This window comes from Lynx canadensis, chromosome B1 (genome assembly GCF_007474595.2).
Source record: "Lynx canadensis isolate LIC74 chromosome B1, mLynCan4.pri.v2, whole genome shotgun sequence".
NCBI lineage: Eukaryota > Metazoa > Chordata > Mammalia > Carnivora > Felidae > Lynx > Lynx canadensis.
This window is the reverse complement of record NC_044306.2, coordinates 194,507,103-194,533,752: the sequence shown is the minus strand read 5'-3', so window position 1 is coordinate 194,533,752 and position 26,650 is coordinate 194,507,103. Positions and strand designations below refer to the sequence as shown.

The 26,650-nt window shown below is 41.3% G+C and overlaps 1 protein-coding gene across 2 annotated transcripts in view; it reads right to left on the bottom strand.

Annotated features, from left to right (window-relative positions):
• Positions 1 to 17,993, bottom strand: part of FBXL5 (F-box and leucine rich repeat protein 5) — a 41,941-nt gene extending 23,948 nt beyond the window's left edge. The window contains exons 1-4 of one of the 2 annotated variants that reach the window (XM_030314176.1): positions 17,842 to 17,993; positions 7,940 to 8,155; positions 3,683 to 3,778; positions 1,308 to 1,494 (exon numbers count right to left, since the gene is read on the bottom strand). In XM_030314176.1, the coding sequence (XP_030170036.1) occupies positions 1,308 to 1,494; positions 3,683 to 3,778; positions 7,940 to 8,155; positions 17,842 to 17,925 (583 nt within the window). In that variant the 5' untranslated portion in view covers positions 17,926 to 17,993. The remainder of the gene's footprint in view (positions 1 to 1,307; positions 1,495 to 3,682; positions 3,779 to 7,939; positions 8,156 to 17,841) is intronic. The other variant, XM_030314175.1, reaches the window with a different exon arrangement.
• Positions 17,994 to 26,650: the final 8,657 nt, after the last annotated feature.

The window sequence follows — 26,650 nt, the reverse complement described above, 5'->3', positions numbered from 1 at the left end:
ATGCATCTCACCTACTTTGTTAAATAAAGAGAAAAGGACCAATTTCAAAGAATTTTAAGCAATTTTAAAAGGAATGTCATTGCTATTGCCCATGTAGAAACAGAAGAAATTTTTACTAGCCTGAGGATGCCAGTTTTCCTCAATGAGGTTTTAAAAGGCAAAGCTATCAAAGATCTTTAAGAAAAATGAGGAAATAGTCTATGAATAAAATAGGCAAACATATTTTACTTGCATTTGTCATTTGTTTCCTCAAAGTAACTGTACACAGAAAAACAATACCTCTCATTCTCACTCCTGTTTGTATTACTGGATATACGTTAAGACAATGACACATGGAAAAGGATGGAAATAAAACTATAAGCACAACTGATTTTAAAATCTGATGGAGGGGCCCTGAGTGATTCAGTCAGTTAATTGTCCAATGCTTCATTTTGGCTCAGATCATGATCTCACTCATGAGATCGAGCCCCATATCAGGCCCCACGCTGTCAGCCTGTCTCTCTCTCTTCCTCCACCCCTCCCACATGCACACACTCTCTCTCAAAAATAAACCTTAAAAAAAATTTTTTTTAAAAAAATGATGAGAAAAACAAGGAAGGATAAAATCAGCCACTATGGTCAATGGAGCTCAGAAAGTTGGATGATACTGCAAAAGTGCTCTGTATATGGTAGCTTTCAATAATTTTGATTGGCCAAAGTAATAATTATTACTACTACAACATGAGTTCCTTTAAGAAACACTATATTATATTGCTTGTGGCCCAAATATATGGGATTTTTTTTTTTAATTTTTATTTATTTTTCAGAAAAAGAGGGCCAGAGCACGAGCAGGGGAGGGGCAGAGAGAGAGGGAGACACAGAATCCCAAGCAGACTCCAGGCTCTGAGCTGTCAACAGAGCCCGATGCGGGGCTCAAACCCACAAACAGTGAGATCATGACCTGAGCTGAAGTCAGATGCTTAACGGACTGAGCCACCCAGGTGCCCCCCCCCACCCACCCCCCCCCCCCCCCGCCGCCGATGCTAAATTATCATAACATCAAATTCTTAGAAACTAGTCTTCAATTAAATGTACACTTGTAAATAAATGGTTTAAATTTATTCCTCAAACAAAATCTGAAGCTCATTATCAACAAGACACAGATGGCCTCAAAACTAAATCATTCATTATTTAAACATAGGAATCTCAGGGGCACCTGGCTGGCTCAGTCAGTAGAGCATGCAACTCTTAATCTCAGGGTCGTAAGTCCCACATTAGGTGCGGAGTCTACTTAAAACAAAATAAAAAAATAAACGTACGAATCTCACCTTTATCTGACTTTTCATCCACAGAATATTTAAAAAACTTCTGTCGCTCCTCAGCTTGATTCCACAGGCTAAGACCTCTAAGGAGTTCCGCAGTGTCCTTCTGAGAACAGTGCTGTGCAATCACTTTCTTCTTAATATCCTTAAGCTCTTCATAGGTAAAATATTCCATTAACATTGGCTGAAAAACCTAAATAAAACAAAATATTCATAAGTAAATATGCTTAACTAGTTCTGTTTACTCTACACCTTTTTTTTAATGTTTATTTAGTTTTAAGAGAGACAGAATGCAAGCGGGGGAGGAGCAGAGAGAGAGAGAGAGAGAGAGAGACACAGATCCAAAGCAGGCTCCAGGCTCTGAGCTGCCAGCACAGAGCCCAATTTGGGGCTCGCACCTGTGAACCAGGAGATCACGACCTAAGTGGAAGTCGGACACTCAACCGACAGAGCCACCCAGGTGCCCCAGAGATTCCTATGTATAGATTTTTTTTTTAATGTTTATTTTTGAAAGATAGAGTATGAGCAGGGGAGGAACAGAGAGAGAGAGGGAGACACAGAATCCGAAGCAGACTCCAGGTTCTGAGTTGTCAGCACAGAGCCCGATGAAGACCTTGAACTAGTGAACCTCAAGATCACGACCTGAGCCGAAGTCAAAGGCTTAACCGACTGAGCCACCCAGGCGTCCCTATACCTTTTAAATTATTAATGGCTCGAGTGTAGTATTATGACCTCGTATTTCAAAAAAATAAAAATTTTACTTGTTGCCACCAAGTTAGTTTAGCCAAAAAAGTGTGTAAAGAGTATCACCAAAAGACCCTTCTTTCTACAGCTTCTCTAATAAATCCCATGGAATTTAAAAGCGTCAAAAGCAGAAGGTTTTCTGTACAAACACTCTTATCAGTCTCATATGGTTAGACATTTAGATCCATTAACTGCCTTCTGATACCTCAGTAACTAAACTCTACCTCAACAGGGCCTCTAAATCATGAGAAAGGTACCCAGTGTACTAAGAACCATAAAACTCAGAGGTCTACTGAGACCTTGAACTATCTATATTTCTTCTTCGAAACAGATGCTTAGTCCCAACCCCCAATTTACAGAATTAGAATCTTGAAGAAGTGAAGACAAGGCTTTTGTTTTTTAGGGCGGGAAGGGGGCGATCATTTTGATGTACATCACAGGTTAAGAAACACTATTCTAGTAACTCAGTGGCTTCAGTGGTGGTTTCGTCACAATGACTTGGGGACTTTTCAATATATCCAGGCCAGAATCTCTCACCTGATTTAATTAGTCCGGAGAGAGCTGAAAAGTAGTTTTATTTTATTTTTTTTAAATATAGATCTGATTATAAGGTGAAGCCATAAGTGAGAATGACCACAGTAACTAATTTGCAACGAAACAAGAATCCAGCTCCTCAAAATTATTTATTTTTCTATTCCTTACCCTAATCCTGATATTCACCCCACTTTAGAGAAAAAAGAGAATGGAATAATGTTTTGCTCATCCACTCAGTGATAACCCAGTATGTGTGTAGTAGGAATAAAATTGTTAAGTTTAACACTACCATTTGATTACCAAAATGTACTACAAAAAAAAGATCAGTAAAAATTCTTTAAACTTAGCATGAAAATACACAAAACATTAAAAAGTTTAAAGAATCCCCTAAAGGTTCTATGAAGACATTAAGGTAACATAAAAAGCTACTAACATTCAATACAATGCCATCTACATAGTAAGAAAATAAATATTAGTTGACTAATTGAATTAAATAATGGATTCAATGAGGGACAGCTGGGTGGTGGCTCAGTTCACTAGTTCAAGCTCCAAGTTGGGCTCTGTGCTGACAGCTCAAGAGCCTGGAGCCTGCTTGGGATTCTGTCTGTGTCTGTGTGTGTGTCTGTCTGTCTGTCTGTCTCTCTCTCTCTCTCCCAAAAATAAACATTAAAAAAAAATTTTAAAGGTGTAGAGTAGGGGGCACCTGGGTGGCTCAGTCAGTGAAGCATCTGACTTCGAATTAGGTCATGATCTCACAGTTTGTGAGTTCAAGTCCCGCATCAGGCTCCATGCTCAACAGCTCAGAGCCTGGAGCCTGCTTCGGATTCTGTGTCTTGCTCTCTCTCTCTGCCCCTCTCCTGCTTGCACTCTCTCTCTCTCAAAACTAAACATACATACATATATGCATACATACATACATACATAGAGGATTCAATGAAAAGCAACCAAGGGAACAAAATTAATGTTTTCCTTGGGGTTTTCTTCCTTTCCTAAAATGAACTGGAGGCTTATCTTCCTGTGCATTATTTTGAAGAATGAAAGGCAAAATAACATCTTAAAAATTTCATAAATCAAATTTACAAGGGAGAAAAAATTATGCTTACCTCCTCCTCCTCTTTCATGTGAGGAAGAAAATCTCTTGTAAAAGCCTCCAATCTCTCTTTCAGCTGTTTTGCATAATTTAACTGCTCACATTCATTCTAGAAACATAAAAAAAATTACATCCTATAAAAGTTTTGCTTCATTATTTACACTGTACTGATCCTAGGAAATCAGTTTAAAATGCAACATAAAACCTCAGGAAAAAGAACAGACTGACAAATAGCAAAGTGGTCTCTGTACTTTTCAAAGCATTAAAGATACCCTTAAAGGGGCACCCGGGTGGCTCAGGTGGTTAAGCATCCAACTTTGGTTCAGGCCGTGATCTCGCGTTCTGTGAGTTTGAGCCCCGTGTCAGGCTCTGTGCTGACAGCTCAGAGTCTGGAGCCTGCTTCAGATTCTGTGTCTCCCTTTCTCTCTGCCCCTCCCCCACTCAGGCTCAGTCTCTTTCTCTCAAAAAATAAACATCAAAAATTTAAAAAAAAAAAAGATGTCTTTAAATTATCTTGCAAAGGAACCTTGGATTATTAGTAATGTGATCTTATACTTCTTTAAAATGTCATGAAGTTGGGCCGCCTGGGTGGCTTAGTTGGTTAAGCCTCCAACTTCAGCTCAGGTCATGATCTCATGGTTCATGGGTTTGAGCCCCAGGTCGGGCTCTGTGCTGATAGCTCAGAGCCCAGAGCCTGCTTTGGATTCTGTGTCTCCCTCTCTCTCTGCCCCCGCCCACCCCCTCACGTTTTCTCTCTCTCTTCCTTCAAAAAAAATAAACATTAAAAAAACAAAATTTTATGGGACACCGGGGTGGCTCAGGCGGTTGGGCAGCTGACTTCGGTTCAGGTCATGATCTTGTGGTCTGTGAGTTCAAGCCCTGCATCGGGCTCCATGCTGACAGCTTGGAGCCTGGAGCCTGTTTCGAGCCTGGGGCCTGCTTTGAATTCTGTGTCTCGCTCCCTCTCTGCCCCTTCCCCATTCCCACTCTGTCTCTCTCTGTCTTTCAAAAATGAATAAATGTTAAAAAAATTTTTTTTAAATAAAAAAACAAAACTTTAAAATGTCATAAAGTCTAAAAATAGCAAGTATTTGCTCAAAACTTCTATTGACTTCTAATGTCTACATTTATATAATCTCTATGTTTCTTTTCCTAATCTATGTCTGAGCAGTTCATAAGAGCCTACTGGACTATATCACCAGAGTTCCTTCAAACTCATCTGGGGCACCCTCCACTACACGATCTACAACACCTGTTATGTTATGCTGACGGAAGACCATATCTACTTCAAAAAGTCAGGTTATCAACGTACTTCTAAGGGTAAGGGGCTCCCAACATTGTTTAGTAAATCACTCTAATTCTGGACAATAGCTAAAAAGTTCTTTCTCACATGAACTCAGATCTCATCTCCCTGTAACATCTAACACTTCTACATCAGCCCTATCAACTTAAAACATGCAGAATTTTACAGGGGTACCTGGGTAGCTCAGTCGGTTAAGCGTCTGACTTTGGCTCAGGTCATGATCTCACAGCTCGTGGGTTCAAGCCCCGTATCAGGCTTTGTGCTGACCGCTCAGAGCCTGAAGCCTGCTTCAGATTCTGTGTGTGTCTCTCTCTCTGCCCCTACCCTGCTCATGCTCTGCGTCTGTCTGTCTGTCTCTCTCTCTCTCTCTCTCTCTCTCTCTCTCTCTCAAAAACAAATAAACACTTAGGGGTGCCTGGGTGGCTCAGTCGGTTGGGCGTCCGACTTCAGCTCAGGTCATGATCTCACAGTCCGTGAGTTCAAGCCCTGCGTCGGGCTCTGTGCTAACGGCTCAGAGCCTGGAGCCTGCTTCAGATTCTGTGTCTCCCTCTCTCTCTCTGCCCCTCCCCTGCTCATGCTCTGTCTTTGTCTCAAAAATAAATAAAAACATTAAAAAAAAGTTTTTTTTAAATGAAACTGTATATATGTGGGAATAGGGGCTCCCAGGTGACTCAGGTTGAGAGGCCAACTCTTGATTTCAGCTCAGATCATGATCCCAGGGTTACAGGTTTGAGCCCTGTGTCAGGGGCTCCATGCTGAGCTTGGAGCTTGCTTAAAACATACTCTCCCTCTCTCTCTCCCTCTCTCTCTCTCTCTCTGTCTCCCCCTGCCCCCTCCCCTGCTCACACACACAAACACACTCTCTCTCTAAAATTAAAAAAATAATTAATTAAAATTTAAAATCTAAATAATAAAATGTGGGAATATTTTATTCCTGATGAGTGTTTTGTAGTCTCCTTTTTGTACTAATTTATTCAAATGCTTCCCAATATTCCATCCAATGTCCTAATCTCTAAAGATTTTACACATTTTCCCTAAGCATGCCCAAGTGGCTTCCATTTCCACTTCACATGCTAATAATGATCAAATTTGCTTATCTAAATCAAATTACTCTTCTGTCCCCAAATCCCATCTATACCTCTTCCTATTAATAAGTGCCCACCTGCGGGGCGCCTGGGTGGCGCAGTCGGTTAAGCGTCCGACTTCAGCCAGGTCACGATCTCGCGGTCTGTGAGTTCGAGCCCCGCGTCGGGCTCTGGGCTGATGGCTCAGAGCCTGGAGCCTGCTTCCGATTCTGTGTCTCCCTCTCTCTCTGCCCCTCCCCCGTTCATGCTCTGTCTCTCTCTGTCCCAAAAATAAATAAACGTTGAAAAAAAAAAAATTTAAAAAAAAAAAAAAAAAAAAGTGCCCACCTGGATTGCAAAAGCAGTTAAAACCCAACGTGTCCAAAATGGATCTTTTTATTCCCCAAGCCTCTTCTATATTCCCTATAAAGTCAGACTCAATTCTCATTCTTACTTCTTTCTCCTTCTCCTTTCCCTTTTCCTTTGTATGTAAGCACTACATTCTATCAATTTTATGTCCTACATAATTCTCAGGTGTGTCTTCTTCCCTCTATCTCCTCTAGTCACTACTTTAGTTCAGATCGTAATCATTTTATTGAACAAGTAATACATGAACATGACATAAAATTGAAAGAGTACAAGAGTATTCAATAAAAAGTAAATCTCCCTTCCATCACTACCCAGTACCCCACCCTCACCCCATCACCCACCTCTCCACCAAGGAGTTACAGTGTCTTCTTCTAGACACTACTACAGTATTTTTTAGAATGGTCTTGGTCTTTCTACTTCAGTCTTTTCTTTCCCTTCAACCCATCCTCCTCCCTGCTGCACAACAGTCTTTCTAGAACGCAAGTCTGTAAGTGAAAGGTGTGTGGTTGTTTGCAGAGTTGCAACTTAAATCTATGCTTCACCAAGCCAGAGGGAGATAAAAGATAAAACTTCACATTTCCACAATATGCAGATATAAGTAAAAGGAAAATCTTTCTATATCATTATCCTAAACTATACTCAAATAGGTCTAATTTTATGTCAATTAAAAATTGTCCCGTTTAACCATCCCTGCACCCTAAAATATGGAAAAAGGGAATATAGTAAATGTTATAGCTAACATTCAATTTTTAAATAAAATTTTAAATAAAAATTTATAAATTTTTATAAATTAATAATTTTTAATAAAATTTTTTAAAAGTATTCCTTCATTGTAGTAACAATCTCACCTTTAGTCACCAGTAACTGCATTCATTATAGCTTTCTTCTAAGAGTTGAGCAAATGTTACCAGAAAGTAAAAATTTTGTGGAAATTAAAATTTCAACGTACAAAAACTTTAAGACCTGTGGAGTAGCATTCACTATAAATTTTATATACAGTAATAAAGAGGTAACTAACAAAGATTCTCGTCAACCTGACAGACTCAGGCTCCTTTGAGCCCTCTTCTCAACTAGAGCTCAACCTTGAGCTCTGTCCTTGGCCCACTTAGTCTAGTTTTAGCAAAAGTCATTCTGAATCAGTTTAGCAAAAATCCCTCTACCCTTGACACTGATCATAGTCAGTATCTATCCATCCTCAATATCTCACCACCCTGATCTGCCTTCAGCAAAAATCCTCTTGAGTCAGTCCAGCCTTGATGTTTCTTCTTAGAAATTTTCCTGACCCCTGCTCTGTTCCTTGGCTATAAATCCTTAGATATCCTATTCACAGTTGAGCCCAATCTCTCTCCCCTACTGCAAAACCCCAATGAAGTAATCCCTTGAATAAAGTCTTCCTTACTGTCTTTAACAGTGTGAGAATATTTTTTTTTCTGTAACATAACATCATTTACTATAAAATGCTAATAGGTTTTGCTAATGACATACTAGTAAGAACACAAGTTTTGACAGTTAAATACTCATTTTTGCAACTCACCTTAACATTCTTCAGTCCCTTTTCAAAGAGGCTAAGCATCTCAGAGAGTTTATTGTCAGAATGTACATTATAAATGGTCTGGCTGCGTTGTTGAAGCAAACCGATAATGTATTCATTTTCGATCTGCTCATGCATTTTGAACTCCTTAAAAGTAGCATACAAAGACTGCAGAAGAGCACGGAAATCATTGTTGTTGGAAAAGTTCGTTTTAGAAAGCTGAAGAAACATTTTAAAAAGAAAGGCATAATAAATATATGTAAATACACACCAATAAAAAATATTCAAATACACTCCTATTTAGTTTTGTACACAGCAAAATACCTCCCTTACACTTATTTGTTCAAGTACACATAAAGGAAATTCATAAATTGACAAATTATAATGGTATAATAAAAAGTACACTAGGGTCAGAAAGAAAATGGTCTGCATTCTGAAAAGCTTGATGATACAGGAAACTGATTCATAAGCCAAAAAATCACATAGTTTCTTTAAATAAAAGGGATTAGACCAGACTCCCTCCAAACCTAAGATTCTGTTATTCTACACATATACTAAATACAGATACTCCATAAAGTTATATGAAATTTTTAAATAGTTGTTAGGATAATATGATAAGTACTTTTTTCTTTGTTCAAAATGTTCTTTATGCTATTATACTACTTTTACAATGTAAAAGTTTAAAAATACTCTATTATAGTTTGTTTAAACTTTAATATCAAGATGAGTCTGATCTGTTCCAGAAATAATTATAAAATATTGAGCTATCAGAATATTATTAGGGGCGCACCTGGGTGGCTCAGTCGGTTAAGTGTCCGACTCTTGACGTCAGCTCATGATTTCAGAGTCTGGTTTGTGGGATTGAGCCCTGCATCAGGCTCTGCGCTAACAGCATGGAACCTGCTTGGGTCTGTCTGTCTCTCTCTCTCTCTCTCTCTCTCTCTCTCTCTCTCTCTCTCCCCCCTCCTCTCCCCTGCTCCTGTTTGCTCTCTCCCTCCCTCGAAATAAATAAATAAACTTAAAAAAAATTAGATGATTTTAGGGGAACTAGTTTTTGTTTTTTAAGAAAAACAGAATAAACACTTAGCAGCTCAGATAAGAAATCATGTTTTTTTCTGAGGTAAAGGCACTGCAACGGTACAACACGGAAACCTAGCACATCACGGCACGAGAAAGTAAATGCACTTGAAGGAAAGGCACAAATCAATCACAAAATAAAGAAATACATACACTGTCATTTTCTTTAATTCTACTATTCAACCAAAGAAAATAACTATTCAGAAGTAATTTTAATTTTTTTACACTGAATGGCAAATTAAATTCTCATGTTTAAATGTATAATCTTATCAAGAAACCTGATTCAAATTAAAGCTCAAAATAATATACAAACCCTCCACTGCCATATTAAATCTACTTTCTATTGTATCAACTCTAGTTTCAAAGTCCATTTTAAGAGGGAAAACCTGATTAGGTTAAAAACACAGACAGTGAATGGAGGGGAAGAAGCTACTGACACCACACTTCCTAGACTTGGTTGGTCAAGTCTGACCCAGTATTCCTAAAATGGAGCAGACCCTAAGCTGTCTCAATTGCCTGTTCTCAACAGGAGTAGTAGGCTTATGACAAAGCACCAGAAAAGATGGTAAACACCTAAAGCAGAACTATTCCACTACACATAGAATTAACTAAGTAGCTTATGTAAAACTTATGTGTATTAGGTATTAAGTCATTTATAGGAAACCACAACAGAGTCTCTACGGATCAGATCCTACTTCTACCATTTATTTAAATGTGTAACCCTGGGTAAGTTACTTTACTCCTTGCAATGTCTTAGTTTCTTCTTGATGTTAAATGAGAATGACAACATCTGTAGTTCACATGGTAGCTATGAAATTAAAATGAATTGGTGCTTAATAAATGCTAGCTCTAGTCATTTTGAAAATTAATCATTCGCTTTTATAAATTCATGCTTTTTTTTTTTTTTTTTTTTTTACTCAATTCAAATAGTTACTGGGCAGCTATTAAGAGCTAGGCATTGTTCCTGTACTCAAGATAGGAACATCATGAACAAAATAGACATCTCTGCCTTTATGGAGCTTCTAGTCTAGTGAAGGGAAATAACATAAGGAACAGTAGCCACAATAAGTAAGTAAATTATCGAGAAACTTTTTCTGGTAAGGGCCAGATAATAAATATTTTAGGTTCTACAGGGCATACTCTGTAGCAACTATTTAATTTAGCTGCTGTAGCATTAAAGCAGTCATACGAATGAATGTGGCTATGTTCCAATAAAACTTTATTTATGGATGGAGAAATCTGAATCTCATACAATTTTCACATGTCAAAATATTATTCTTTTGATTTTCTCCAACTGTTTAAAAATGTAAAAACCATTCGTAGCTCCTGAGTCACACAAAAACAAGAGGCAGAACAGATCTGGTTATACTAATGTTGATTTTATCCTAAGAAATGCTACACAAGATCACAACAAAATTCACCAGTGGCTAGTCTTAGCAAATACTATCATGGGTCATTTAAAAAAAATTAAAAATAGGGGCACCAGGGTGGCTCAGTCAGTTGAGTGTCCGACTTCAGCTCAGGTCATGCTCTCACGGTTCATGAGTCCGAGCCCCACATCAGGCTCTGTGCTGACAGTTCAGAGCCTGGATGGAGCCTGCTTCGGATTCTGTGTCTCCCTCTCTCTCCGCCCCACCCCTGCTTGTGCTGCCTCTTTCAAAAACGAATAAACATAAAAAATGTTTTTTAATTAAAAATAAGTCTTAGAAATAACAGATAAATCTTAAAACACACTATTGCTATACAATTTTTAAGAAACAAAAACCAAAGCATGGCAAAAAAAAATAAATAATGCCCTCACATGACTTAAGGAAAATAACATCTTAAAAGACATGCAGGAAATTCTGCATACATTCTCACTGGACTATTAGGAAATCTTTCAGATTTAACAACAAGCTAAAATAAAAACCAGGTCCATACTACAGACTGAGAACCCAATGAGATCCATGAAAGGACTCTACATGATTCAAAGAGTCAATCCAGCTTAGTGGCTGCAAGTGCGATGCTAAGAAAGGAATCCATCTCTGCCACAAGTCACTAAATGGCTCTCTACCTCAGTTTCTTCATCTGTAACCGAAGGCTAATAATATTAACTACCTCATAGAGCTCTTGTTATAATTTAATAATACATCCGAAGAACACAAAATTAATATAAATAAGCCCTGCTTGGGTTTTTCTGTTATTTTTATAGTTAGCCCAAATAAAACTATCATTAGAAGTCCTTATGCTACCCAAATCACTTCATTTCCACTTGAAATGAGCAATTGTTTTAGCCTGGGACTAAAGTCCGTAAATTTTGCAGCTAAAAAGATAACCAGAATGCATACAATTTAACTTTTAAAAAATCGGTTTATAGGAATTTTTAAAATTTAGCTTGCCTCTGCAAAGTTACTCAAACACACAAACTTGATTGAGACAAAAAACCTAGAAACTAGTAATATCTGGGACATATTGAGGCCTATGATGCACTATATACTAAGTGCTGTTTGTTTAATGTTTACGTATTTATTTTAAGAGAGCTGCCAGCACAGAGCCCAATGCAGGACTCGAACCCACAAACCATCGTATCATGACCTGAGCCGAAACCAAGAGCTGGACACTTAACTGACTGAGCCACTCAGGTGCCCCTAAAGTAAGTATTTTTAGATAAAGTAGGTATTATAATTCCCATTTCATAGATGAAAACCCTGAGGCTCAGAAAAAATAACTTGCCCAAAACCATACAACTAGTAGACAACAAACCAGAGATCAAACCTCTATGATTCTAAATCTTATGTTCTTTCTGCAACATAGAATATCGGTTCCAATCATAAAGCTATCTTTCCACATCCAACAAAGAGAGTGAACTGTCAGAACCTTGCTCTAAAGCAATAGTTCTCACCAAAGGTCAATTCTACCCTCCAGGAACTAATGTGCAAGGACATTTTTGGTTGTTAACCACTGCATAAGTGCTACTGACATCTAGTGGGTAAAAAGCCAGGGATCCAGCTAAACAGTCACAAGAAAGAATCATCCATCTAGCCCAAAGTGTCAACAGTGCTGTGGTTGAGAAATGCTACTCTAAAGAAGTGTTTTTCAAACACATTTAACCATGACCTTTAGTCTGAAATACAGTGCAACCTACACACACACACACATCACAAACACTTCAAACAAATTTCAGGAAACAATTATTTCCCTCTCTACCCTGTGATGTACTCCAATATATACTTTTCCATTTCATTTTTTAAAGTCTGTTTGTATCCCATGAAACTGATTCCATGACCCACTAATGGACTATAGAACACACTAGGAAAAACACTGCTACAACAGGATATAAAATTTCTTAAATGACCTATAAACTTGTATACCTTGATGCCTGGCAAACTCAACCCCATAAACCTATATAGAACAGGATACACATAGTCAACAAATAGTAACAACCCAGTAACATGGTATCTCTCATATTTAAAAGGATTTGTAACTGGCTTTCTGTCTCAGACACTCTACAACCTAAAATCTTAAAACCTGGCTTCAAACGGACTCAAAAAGTTGTGTCACTTAAAGACTAAGTTCAAACATATATATACACATATATATATATGTGTGTGTGTGTGTGTGTATATATATATATATATATATATATATAATAGTACAATAAAAACCCAAACATTATTGCTTCCAATAAATTTTTACTTTTTATCTACTTAGCCAGCCAATGCTATGATTCAATCAATGGAGATTTATACTCAATTAAAAAAACCTTAACTATATTATGGACTAACTGTATGAAAAAAAACTATGGCCCACAGGTGAAATGTTTGCAGAAAATCATGTAACAGGTAATAAGTAACAAAATCAATAAGGTAATACAAAAAAATGTGGGCTTCAGAAGGGGGGAAAAATCCTATGATTAAAATTCTGTCTCTCCTAATTACTAGTTGAGTGTGGGTTGGGTAAATTACTAAACTAAGTCTGTTTCCTCATCTTTAAATAACAGATAATACCTGTATCACGAGGCTCTTGTAAGGATTAAAAGAAATAATGTATGCATGTAGTAGGAACTCATTAAATTCCCCTTTCCTTCACTTTCTAGTTCTCAATTCAATATTCCCTCTAATAAACCAATCTCCCCAATACCAGTCAGTAACAGCTTTTACAGGTATGCAGAGAAAAACAAAGAAACTAAATTCTTCATAAAGCTACATCCAATTTTTTAAAATAATCTATTCAAGTTATTAGCTTATTTCCCTCTTAGGGCTTCAGTTACAAAATGTCCTTTGTTTATAAATTGATAAAGTAAATAGCACTTTTAATATCCTTACCTGAAAAACCTGGGCACTCCATAAAGCCCCCACCACTTGAATCTTTTATAACTGGCTTATGTGTAAGTCTGGGAATCTCTGTATTATGCACATCCTTAGAACCACCACCTACTTTGTTCTCAGCACTCAGTTCAAAGAGACTGAGACCACTCCTGAAACTTTAATGCACAGCGGACCATATACTTCCCTTGGCTCCCACTGTACCACATCTGGATTTCCACCTTAGCACAAATGTTAGATAGTAAACTCCTTAAGAACAGGAATCACACCTTATATCACCAATGCAAGCTACTGACACAACACAGGGCCAACAGACAGTAGAGACTCCAGACTTACTGGCAGAATTAATGTTAAATTTTGAGGACTAGAGGAAAGACTGAGGAATCGGAGTAAACTGGAAAAAGGATGTCATCCAATGAAACGTTCACTAAAATCCTCCCAATCTGGAAGATGAGTGAATTAGCAAAAAGATTTCATAACAGACTGTTACCCAAAAAGATTTTTCAGAAACTACTATGGTTTCATACAAATTAAATCATGATATAAATAGAAATCATGATCCTGGGGCACCTAGGTGCCTCAGCTGGTTAAGCTCCGACTCCCGATCTCAGCTCAGGTCATGATCTCATTGTTCGTGGGTTCAGTGGGGAGTCTGTTTGGAAAGCTCTCTCCCTCTCTCTCTGCCCCTACCCAACTCATGTTCGCTAGCTCGCTCTCTGTCCAAATAAACACACTTAAAAACAATTAAATTTAAAAAAAGAAAAGAAAAGAAATCATGATCCTGACTTGGGTTTCCATCTAGATCTGTAACTAACTGCTCATGTGAATTGGGTCTAGCTAATCTAGGCCTACAAGTCCCCACCTATAAAACAGGAATAACCCTTCCTTTACTTACTTCAAAGGACTGTTGTCCAGATAACAGTGAAAAAAACTTTCCATGAAACCTTATATAAATTTAAGAGGAAATCCAAGAGCAAAGAATTAAATTAGGTATTACACAGCAATATTTAAAATGGCCTATAACTTCAGAGTATGTTATTCTAAGTAAACTATAGTCTAAGTATATAAATGATTGAGTTGATGCTAATAAATACACAGATGCTTCTAAAGTATATTGTACTTGAAAAGTTTGATACTGGAAATAAAACTGACTTCTTTTATAATTACTGTGCATTCAGAATCAACACTAGAATACAGTGAAATAATATATCTTGTACCTTTTTAGTTTGAGTACAAAAACTAGTTCTCATTTTGTAAAGTTTTACTGCTGGCTATTTGAATATCCGTGGTCTTTACCACCAAACAATGGTGAAGGCAAAACTTGAGATGATAAATGAATAAAAAAAAAAAAAAAATTAGGGGCACCTGGGTGGCTCAGTCGGTTAGGCATCCGACTTCGGCTCAGGCCCTGATCTCGCAGTCCGTGAGCTGGGACCCAGCGTCAGGCTCCGTGCTGGCAGCTCAGAGCCTGGAGCCTGCTTCGGATTCTGTGCCTCCCTCTCTCTCTGCCCCTCCCTCACTTGCACTCTGTCTCTGTCTCTCAAAAATAAATAAACATTTAAAAAAAAATTTTTTTTTCTTAAATTAGTCCTTTAAGATTATTCAGCCATCATAAAACACTTACCTCTCCACCCTGGCTCCCAAAGGACATCGTAGGAGATTTCCACTAGCTATTAGTATCAAGAAGAAATCTGGATATAGAATTCCTATAGTTTTTTCCTCCCTAAATCACCTTGATCTCTGATCCACAGTTTGGAAAACTGGACTTTTAATCTTCTTGATGAATATCTACAACAATCTCATTAACTACATCTAATTAAGAATTAGTGATAATTTTGACTTATGCTATGTCAAATTGAAAATGCTTTCTTAATTACTGCAAAAGGAAACATTTAAGTACTGAAAAGAATCTCATTTGACTCAGGTTTTTTTTGTTAATGAATTTACTTATTTTGAGAGAGACAGACAGAGAGAGGTGGAGCAGGGGACGGGGAGGGGCAGGAGAGAGGGAGAGGGAATCCCAAGCAGGCTCCGTGCCTTCAGCCCCAAGCCTGACACAGGGTTCCAACTCATGTACAGTGAGATCATGGCCTGAGCTGAAACCAAGAGTCAGGCGCTCAACAGATTGGGCCACCCAAGCGCCCCATACTCAAGTATTGGTTTTTAAAATGGCACTGTAAGGGGTGCCTGGATGGCTCAGTCGGTTAAGCATCCGACTTTGGCTCAGGTCATGATCTTGTGGTCTGTGAGTTCAAGCCCTGAGTCGGGCTCTGTGTTAATGGCTCAGAGCCCGGAGCCTGCTTCAGATTCTGGGTCTCCCTCTGTCTGTGCCCCTTCCCTGCTTGCACTCTGTCTCTCTCTCTGTCAAAAATAAATAAAGATTTAAAAAAAAATTTTTTTTAATGACACTGTATATAGGACGCCTGGGTGGCTCAGTGGGTTAAGGGTCTGACTTTGGCTCAGGTCATGATCTCTGTGAGTTCCAGCCCCGTGTCAGGCTCTGTGCTGACAGCTCAGACCCGGCCCGCTTTGGATTCTGGGTCTCCCTCTCTCTCTGCCCCTCCCCTGCTCACCTCTCTCAAAATAATAAATAAACATTTAAAAAAAAAATTTTAATGGCACTGTATAAGGCTGGTTAGTCTATCACGTAACTAAATAAAACTGTGACTCTTAACTACCACGGGAAAGTCACAACCGCCTGGCGAAAACCACAAACACGCTGGGAAAGTGTACACGTGCACAAAAATTTCCGTAACAATTTCAAGCCATCTCCAGGCTGACCTGCAGAGAAGACCTCATATTCCTGAAGTCCTCACCAACTTTCCCTTTTCAATTTTGAGAAAGTAAAAAAAAAAAACAAAAAACAAAAAACAAAAAACAAAACAAAAAAAAACCTTTTTTTTTTTTTTTTTTTTAATTTCCTGCAATTCGTGACCACTGTCGGAATAACTAAGTTGAAAACCCAGAGGAGGTAAAAACACTGCAGCGATCTAACTGAAACACTTCAGGGTCGGGCAGCCTAATGGATGGCTTACCCGCTCCTTTCGCTTCTTCTGGGTAAACGGTTCTCACCCTTGGCTGCACTGCGAGCTGGACTCACCGGGGGAGCTTCAAATTGTTCATACTTGATGCCAGGGTCACTCCCGAATTTTCAGTGCTTTGGGCACTGAATTTGGATTTTTAACAGCCTTGGGGGGGGGGGGGATTCTAATCAGCTACCAAGGTTGAGAAACACTGTTCTGGCCCGTCCTGTTTAAGCCTATACCCAATCGGGTTATTTTTTAATTTCCAAAATGGAAGGAGGAAAAGGGTGGTTGCGAGTGCGTTTTTAATTGCTGGTTTTTAACGTGGCTTCGCCCTGAGCCCTCTGGGCATCCTCCAACCACCTCACTGGGCTCTCAGAACCCCTCTTTTCCCTCAACAGGGCTTTTGCTTAGTGCTGTGGAAGTTCTGAAAATTCACAAAAGCTGACTTCTGGGCTTCAACAAGAGTTGTTGAAATGCTTTTCATCTGGTTCATTTCTACACGAAAACGGGCCTGCCCGAAGTTTCCAGCACCTACGTGGACATAGGTGGCCCTTCTTTCCCCCAACGTAACACTGACAAAAATGTGGGCGCTTGATACTGCTTTAAAAACCCTAGCAGAAGGCCCTGAGCCATCTCCAGAAAAGTGAAAAGTGCTTTTTCAGCTAATGCTGCACCAATCAAGAGTCCAAAAAGGTTCGCACAGTTAAACCAACTTTTTCCGAGGCCCGTTTCACTGGAGCCCACGTAAAGAATTCCAACAGAGAGTAGCGGTCGTATCACACGATCCACGCCGAGGAAATGCTCCAGGACAATAAAAGTTGCAAGGAGAAAGAGAACTCTAAACCAAGAGAGAAGCGTCTCCCCATCCTAGACCAGGAAACCTGGGGTTTCTCCCAAATCAAGCCAGGGAACGGCCGGGGGGCGTAAGATGAGCAGGGGGGTGGCTGGGAGAAGCTGCCCCTCGAGCCAGGAAGCGAGCGAGAGGTTCGGAAGGATGGATGGGTGGGTGGCGCCTGCAAACAGACCCGGGGGCCCCCAAACCGGCCGGGAGCAGGATGAGGGGCGGCGGCGATGGGGGCGGCGGGGGACAACTGCAGAAACGGCCGGCCCCAGGCGGACAGGAAGCCCAGCGCAGGTGGCCGGCCCGGGGTCCCCGAAGGTCGGTGGGGCGCGGAGGGGCCCCTCTCCCCAAGGGGGCGGGGGCGGGAGGCTCGGCACGGCCGCAGGCAGCGGGCCCGCCCGGCCAGGGGTGCGCAGCCAGACAGGGGCCGCGCCGCGGGCCCCGAGGGCACGTCCGAGGCCGCCGGCCGGGCGGGGGCGCGGGCTCCCCGCCGAGGGTGCGGGGGAGCGAGCGCGGCGCTGACAGCTGCGCAGGCGGCAAGCCGCGCGGCGCGGCCCCGGGGGCCACGGGCGCGGCGCAGGCCAGGCCGCCCGGGGACCGGCCCGCTCCTCCTCGCGGCCCGCGCTGCCCGGAGCAAGAGACCCCGCACACCGTTACCTTGTCGCAGTAGAGCCCCACCAGCTGCTTCATCCGCCAGTGCGGGGCGGTGAAGACGTCCACTTCTTCGGGGAAGGGCGCCATCGCCACTGCCTCAGCCTCTGCCTCAGCAGCCGCGGCCGCCGCCTCTCCATAGACACCCTCGCCGCGGGGCAGAGGCGGCGCGCCCCCCTGCGCATGCGCCCGCCCCGTCGGCGCGCGCGCCCGGCCTACTCGGCCGGCCGGGACGCGGGGACGCGCGGGCCGCCGCCATGCGGTCCCCGAGGCCCACGTGACCATGCGCGCGGCGGCGGCGGCGGCGGCGGTAGCGGCAGCGGCTGGAGCTCTCTCTTACCTGCTGGGTTCTTTTCGTGCTTGTCTCCTTCGCTTGCTGAGGAGAGAAACCCAAGTCTTTACCCTATTTGTTTCGCAACATAAAACACATTATCCGAAGGCAGGGGGTGTCGTCTTGGAGGCCCTCTCAGCGCTGCCGCTACGCCCACCAGGCCTTGAGGCCGAGGCCGCCGAGCACAATGGCCGCGCTCGGGCCCGAGCTGCGCCTGGGCGCCGCGGGCCGTGACGCCCATTCGCCCGGGTGGCTGTTCTGGGCGCCACTGGGCCCTCCTAGGCCGCCCTTTGCCTCCCTGCCATGCCCAGGTGGCGGGCTCGACCTCCCTGCCCGCTGGTCAAAGGCCCCGGCTAATGGGTGGCCCAGGACCGGGGTTCCAAGAACTTAGGACCCACAGGGAAACGGTGCCGCGTGAACCGACTGGACGCTGGCCGCCCCTCCGCTCGGGGCGGACGCCCAGCCTGGGTCTGGGGGCAGGGCGGCATCTCCTCCCCAGCAGGCCGGAGGGGAGGGCAGCGTGGAATTCTGGCGCCTCCAAGGAAGGAAAAATGTCCCTTGGGAATCAGGGAGGCTGGAATGTACCTCAAGCACAGAAACACCAGGTCAGGGGTGTCAGAAAGGTCTCGGGAGGTGGGGGGGGAGGGGCGAATGATCACAGAAGGTGAGTGCGGGGAAAGAACCTTGGTACACATCCCTCCATTTTAAGTCGAGATTCAGGGAGAAAGGAGACCAGCAAGGTCACTGCCGAGAGGTCAGTCTCTTCCCCACAGGTCACGTGCCCCCGCCCCATCCAGACCTCAAGGAAACCTAGGGAGACCCTGTCACGGGCTCCGCAGATCACGATCAAACCTCGACTGGTTGGTTGGTGGACTAATGGACACACAGAGAAACGGGAGAAAACAGGGAAGGCTGAGAACCTGAAAGTGTTACGTTATTTGCTTAATGACTGTAAACTGTGGGAAGGCAAGAAACAGGATCTGTTCATCCTTTATCTCCCCATTATCTGTCACAGTTCCATGACAACACAGAGGTTTGATGAATATTCAATAAATGATGGGTAGAAGGTGAGAAAGAACCTTGCAATAGGGCGCATCTGTTTATTTCTCATCTTACTATGTGCCCTTTATGGACAGGAAGTATGAGCAGCGGTTAAAAGCACAGACTGGGGATAAAGTAAGATTCCTGGTTTTGCCAGATACTGCTTGTATGACTTTGAGTAAGCTACATGAGGTCTTTGTGCCTCAGTTTCCTCTTCTAGAAAATAGGGACAAAACTATGGACTAAATGCTTGTGTTCTCAAGTTCATATGTTGACCCCCTGCTTCACCCTGTGATCGTATTAGGAGGTGGGCCTTTGGAAGGTAATCAGGATTAGATGAAGTCATGAACATTAGGTCGTGACTGATTGTTGCCCTTGCAAGAGTCACTAGAGAGCTTGCTTCCTATGCCATGGGATAGAAGCGGAAATTGGCAGTTCACAACCGGGAAAAGGATTCTTACCATGCTGGTATCCTGATCTTGGACTTCCAACCTCTAGAACCATGAGAAATAAGTTGCAGTTGTTTATAAACCATCCAGTCTGTGGTATCTTCGTTAGAGCTAAGACAAATACCTCCTCATGTCACTGTTAGGAGAATTAAGAGAGTTCATATATTTGACCTGCTTATGTTAGCACCTGGCACATAGTAAATACTGCCTGTAAGCTATTATTATTAAAACAGCTTTGTGAGGTAGTCCTGTAGGAAACTAAGTCCTGAAGACACTCTGGTAATTGCCTAACATCCCACAAATTAGTAACCGAATAATCTGGCCATATGAATCTAGGTCCAGTAACACCCTCTCAGGCACTGTTAGTTGTGTGGGGTACGGAGATATGGTTTATGCATCTAAAGAAACAAGAATAACACTTAAATAATAGAACATAGATAGGGCCCTTAATATTTCTATCATCCTCTTCCCCTTTCCCCTTCTTTCTTTAAAAATTTTTTTTAATGTTTATTCATTTTTGAGAGACAGAGCATGAGCAGGGAAGGGGCAGAGAGAGAGGGAGACACAGAATCCCAAGCAGGCTGCAGGCTCCAAGCTGTTAGCACAGAGCTCAACGCGGGGCTCAAACTCATCAACTTCAAGATTATGACCTGAGCCGAAGTCAGGCACTCAACCGACTGAGCCACCCAGGTGCCCCTCCCCTCCTTTCTTTTAAACTCTGCTCTTTCACCAGGGCTTTGCTTCTATGTTTTTTAATATCCCCCAGAAGACATTGTCTCATTTCCCCTCTATTTCTTTACTTCGTTCGGGTCTTTCCCCCCAGCTGTCTTGAAATGTAGAATTAGGTGAACCAGTTATATGGAGAAATGAGTTCCAAGAGAACATGCATTTTGTTTTATGCTCAGCGCTTAGAACAATGCCTATCATACGTTACTACTTAATGTTTGTGGAAAAAAGAAAGAAAGAATAGAGGCACCTGGCCAGCTCGGTGGGTAGAGTGTGCAACTCTTGATCTCGGGGTTGTAGGTTCAAGACCCAGGCTGGGTGTAGAAATTACCTAAAAATAAAAGTCTTTTAAAAAAAAAAAGAAGGAATGAGGGAAATTCTTGGCATTCTGTAATTTCCTCATTTTAACTGACTTCTACTACACCGTATTCTATTTCTCAATACTTGTTTGTATCTGTGTTGTTCACCTGTGTATCCCCAGATGCAAGCACATTAAATAAGTGTTTAACAACAACAACAAATCCTTCCACACACAGTTTTGCTGTAACCCAGAATTTGAAGCTCTGCAGTCAGCTCAACAATAATAATAGCCACTTTGGACTCTGGCCATTTCAGGGAATTTGTTCAAGATGACAAAATGAAAGAAAGAAAGTGATAAAAAAATAAATAAGTCCTGTGGATCATTCTTCCCCTTGAAAGAAGCTGTTAACATTAGCTCTATGTGCTGAGTAATGTGGCAATTAATCACTTGCTATATCCAGAATAAATGACTGATTTACATTAAACTTTAGCCCCAGAAAGAAGACATTGATCAGCGTAGTCTCATTATGGGTCGCTGCAGCTACAGCAGATCAGGAACTGTTATGGAGGCCAAGCTTGTCAGTTAAACCACCTCTCTCTGATTTCTTCTCCTATATGACAGAGAAGGAACTCTAACAGACCATCTAGCTATCGGCTACCTCAATGAGACTGGATAGACATGTGAACAGAGCACTGAAAATCCACATCGCTTAGTGCCTGTTGTATTGAGGGTTCCTTCTTTCCTGCTCTCATTATCTCTGAAAAACTGCATGACACAGGGAGGGGGAAAAAGATGCCAAATCATTCCATGGTGACCTAAAAATATGATGGTAGGCCTCTTGGCTAGTATTTTCCACCCTAGTTTGGAGGGCCCTGGAAAGGCTTAGTGGTCAAGGAAAGTCAAATCTAAGGCATTTAACTCTGTTTATCTGAGTGACACAGCACTTTCCCCAACAGGGGGTGAGTTGTGAAAACAAGCTATGGAAGAATGTTGCTGTTGCAAAAACAGTTGGAATCCCAGTCCTAACTCGGTACCAGAATTGATCCTCACTGTCTGTCAAAACAGCCAATCAACAGTTTGCTGCAACAGGCTAGTTGATTCAGGAGTAAAGATTTTAGTAGGGGTGATGGCATTATTAAGAGAAAAGATAGCCAGATTTGAAATGCAAGGCCATTTTCTTTTTTTTCATTTTCCTTTAGGATAGTTTATATGCAAATGGCCCTCAGAAAAGGAAATATATATATAGGCCTGTAGTTTGCCCCAAATCCTTACTTTCTTTTTTTAATTTAAATAGTGAATGCTATTTCCCCATTGGTGTTCACTGTATAATAATAGATGAGTCACTGTGTGTATTAGTTTGCTAGAGCTGTTGTAACAAATATCACACACTGGGCAGTTTATACAACAGAAATTTATTTTCTCACTGTTCTGAAAGTCCAACATCAAGGTGTCAGCATGTCTGATTTCCTCTGAGGCCTCCCTCATTGCCTTGCATATGGCCACCTTCTCGTAGTGTGCTCACAGAGCCTTTCCTCTGTCCTGTGTATGTCTATGTCCTTATCTTCTTTCCATACAAGGATACCAGTAAGATTTGATGAGGGCCCACCCTAACCACTTTATTTTAACTTACTCACCTCTTTAAAGGCCTGATCTCCAAATATTGTCACATTCTGAGATACTGAGGGTTAGGGCTTCAACAAATAAATTTAGGGGGGAACACATTTCAGCCTGTAACACTATGGAAAGAAAAGTTTGTTATAAAGATATGATAAAACTTTTTATATAATGACCAAAAACACTGGAAACAACTAGATGTCCCTCAGAAGGATACTGGATTACAGCACATTCATTCAATGGACAAATAGGCATCTGTTTAAAAAAAAGCATGAGATATGGGGTGCGTGGCTAGCTCATTTCATAAGGCATGTGACCCTCGGGGTGCCTGGGTGGCTCAGTCGGTTAAGCGTCCAACTTCAGCCTAGGTCATGATCTCACCATTCCTGATTCGAGCCCCACATCAGGCTCTGTGCTGACAGCTCAGAGCCTGCAGCCTGTTTCAGATTCTGTGTCTCCCCCTGTCTCTCTGCCCCTTCCCCACTCACACTCTGTCTCTCTCAAAAATAAACATTAAAAAAATTTTATTTGAAAAAACAAACAAACAAAAAAAAAACAAAAAAACAAACTCTTGATCTCAGGGTTGTGAATTCAAGCCCCATGTTGGGCATGGAGCCTACTTTAATATATATATATGTATATATACATATACATATATATACCTTTTAACATATATACATACATATGTACATATGTGTATATAGATATACATATATATATACCTTTTAACATATATATTTTACACATATATTGTACATATATATGTATATACATATATATGTTTGTTTATATATATGTTTGTATATATATATATGTATGTTTATGCTTAAAAGCATAAGCATAAGATAGATCTATGTTGCTGGATGGAATGAAATCAAGATTTTCTAAGTTAGAAAAATGTAGAGAATACTTTGTTAAATAGAATCTCCTTTGTGTTTAAAAAAAAAAAAAAAAAAAAAAAGGTACAGGGAAGCCTGGATGGCTCAGTCGGGTAAGTGACAGATTCTTGATTTCAGCTCCGGTCATTATCTCAGGTTTGTGAGATCAAGTCCCACATCAGGCTGTGCAGTGATAGTGCAGAGCCTGCTAGGGATTGTCTGTCTCCCTCTCTCTGCCCTTTTCCTCCCCCTCTCAAAAATAAATAAACATTAAAAAAACAAAAAGTATGTTTCTAGAATAAAAACAGAAATTTGTAAACAGGGGTTCTGAGATGGGAAGCAGTTAAATACCTTTCAAATATGTACCTTTTGGTATAGTTTTATTATTTTACTACACGCATCTGTTGGTCTTCAGTTATAGAAATTCATTAATAAGAATGCATCTTAACAGAATTTAGGCAATAACTTTTAAATCTTTAATACTATGAGAGGAAAAATGTTTGATTATACATAATCAGTAGCAACAGTGCTCATTGCACATAGAGTCATTTTATGCTTATCCCAAGTTTTTATTCGAACCTGTATCGTACGCCTGCTTTGCCTCTCTGGTTTCTCTGTGTACCCTGCCCTTTAGTCCACAATCATCTTTCCCGTAGGACTGGAGGCATCTTCGAGGGTAGGGACAATGTTTTAAAGACACTGAGGAAATGGGTCTGGTAAAGTGTTAAGTGAAAAAGAGCAGGATCAAAATTGTACTTACAGTATAACCCACACCCACGTTTACAACATGCATAAGAAGGATTAGAAATAGATGAGGCGAAATCTTAATAAGTCTCCTCTGAATAAGAATTATAGGTGATTCCTTCCCTCTTTTACATTTTTTCTATTTTTCCCAATGTTTTAAATGAACATGCTCTACTTTTAATGTCAAAAATACAGAAATGGGCATATTACAATCTGATGACAATTACATTTTATGAATACATTTAAAGGGGCTGGAAGGAGATATATCAAAATGTTGATACTGGCTGTGTTTTAGCGGTAGAACTATAGTTGATTTGGGGGAGAGGGGAGCTACTTTTTCCTTGAAATTTGAACAAAAAACGTCCCCTAAAAATTAGGCTTCGGTTTAAAGATTTCAGTGGACCTTTGCCTACATCTTGCCTCATGGTCCTATTGTCGTGACACAGGACTTCCCAGCTTGTCACTTGGAAGCCATTCCAGTGAGTTCTAGCTGGATTCTAGTCTTTAGACCACCAAGCCTCTGTGGCACTTCTGGCATGACACACACCTAAGACTGCCTTCACCTTGGCAAGAGCTCCCTAGCCAGCGGCCAAGGTTGATGCTAGCTCTTTTCAAACCTTAGAGATACAAGGGGCGTGGAGAAGGGGGTGGGGGGGTGGAAGCAGGGGTTGGGGGGGTGGCTATCTATCTACCACCTTGGACATTTTCCTGTTTGATGGCCCTTTGTGTCCACAATGGGTCTCAGTATCCCTTTCCAGAACTTCAAGTTTGCATTTTTGGAGCACATGCTTCCCATTCTCGGCTAAGCTGATAGGGCATCAGATTGGAATACAGGTGCCCCTTCTTACTGTGCCCTTTTTTACAGGTGTGGCCCTGTCTCCCCTAGAGGTGGCTGGCTGGTGCCTTACATATGAGAAAAAGAATTGCTCGGACGTATACAAAGGCATAGGATAACTGAAGAGCTGAGGAGAGGAAGAGACGTAAAACATAAAGGGATAGGGGGCGCCTGGGTGGCGCAGTCGGTTGAGCGTCCGACTTCAGCCAGGTCACGATCTCGCGCTCCGCGAGTTCGAGCCCCGCGTCAGGCTCTGGGCTGATGGCTCGGAGCCTGGAGCCTGTTTCCGATTCTGTGTCTCCCTCTCTCTCTGCCCCTCCCCCGTTCATGCTCTGTCTCTCTCTGTCCCAAAAATAAATAAACGTTGAAAAAAAAAATTAAAAAAAAAATAAAAAACCCATCCTTATAAAAAAAAAAACAAAACATAAAGGGATAGATAGGTAAGACAGAAATAAAAAAAAGATGAACAGAGTGAGGGAGGAATAAAAAAGAAAAATGTATAGGTGGAAATAGAAAGGAGAACGCAATGCTAAAATTTTACTAAGGTCTTACTATGTACCGGGCATTATAAATTCTTTACATGAATTATCATGTGTAGTCCTTACAACTACTATATGCGGAAGGTTCTATTTTTTCTCATGTGACAGAAAAGGGAAATGATGTTTAGACAGAGGTCTTGATTTGTCCAAGGTCATAGAGCCAGTTAGTGGAAAATCAGGACTATAAATCTATGTCTTACTCATCCTAGAACATGCACTTAAACTTACACTGAAAAGACAATTTTGTCATTAGTTTATGTCAACAAACTAAATGACTAACATGTGCTCTTAATCTCTGACCTGGAGCCAAAGGTTACTGCAAAGAACGCGGGCTACCCCATAAACTACACGTGTCCAAATATAGAAGTCTCAGTCCTTAGGTTACCTTTTGAAGATTAGTAGTTCAGATAATGCTAAGAACATAGTTTTGCTTGATTACAAATATGGACAAATAATGTGTATAATGGCTTCTAATGTTTCTTTGCAAAAATTTCAACCGAGTAAGAGCCTTCCATTTCCTAAACATACCTGTGTGTCACTTATCTTATTCTTAATAAATGGTGCCAAGTGAATTCCAACTTCTTGACTTCCACTCAAAGGGCCTATTATGAGCTAACAGGATGTTGCCGTGTATGTGGCCTGAGGGAAAGGTGGCTACTCTCAAAGACAACTTGACTCAGCTGTTTGCACCGTGTAGCGAGGAAAAGCATCGCAAGTTTCGGAACAGAAAGGACCGATAAGCTTCCTGTAAATTGTCAGGCTTACATTTATTGTAATGATGAAATCTGGCAGGCAATTGCTTAATCCCCTGCCTACAGAAGGGGCGGAGGGGATTATTTAGGGAAGTACCAGTTCTGTTTCCTTCCTCCTTACCAGTGACATTTAAATTTGAGAAACAAAACAGATGAACACAGGAGAAGGGAAGGAAAAATAAGATAAAAACAGAGAGGGAGGCAAACCTTAAGAGAGTCTTAAATACAGTGAACAAACTGAGGGTTGCTGGAGGGGTGTTGGGTGGGGGGGTGGGCTAAATGGGTGATGAGTATTAAGGAGGGCACTTGTTGGTATAAGCACTGGGTGTTATACGGAAGTGAGGAATCACTAAATTCTACTCCTGAAACCATTATTACACTATATGTTAGCTAACCTGAATTTAAAGGAAATGAAAAATAATAATAAAACGCATGCAAAGAGAGAAAGAAGCAAACCAAGAAACAGACTTTTTTAAAATGTTTATTTATTTATAGAGAGAGACATAGTGTGAGCAGGGGAGGGGTAGGGAGGGGGGCACAGAATCTGAAACAGACTCCAGGCTTTGAGCTGCCAGCCCAGAGCTGGATGTGGGGCTCAAACTTGT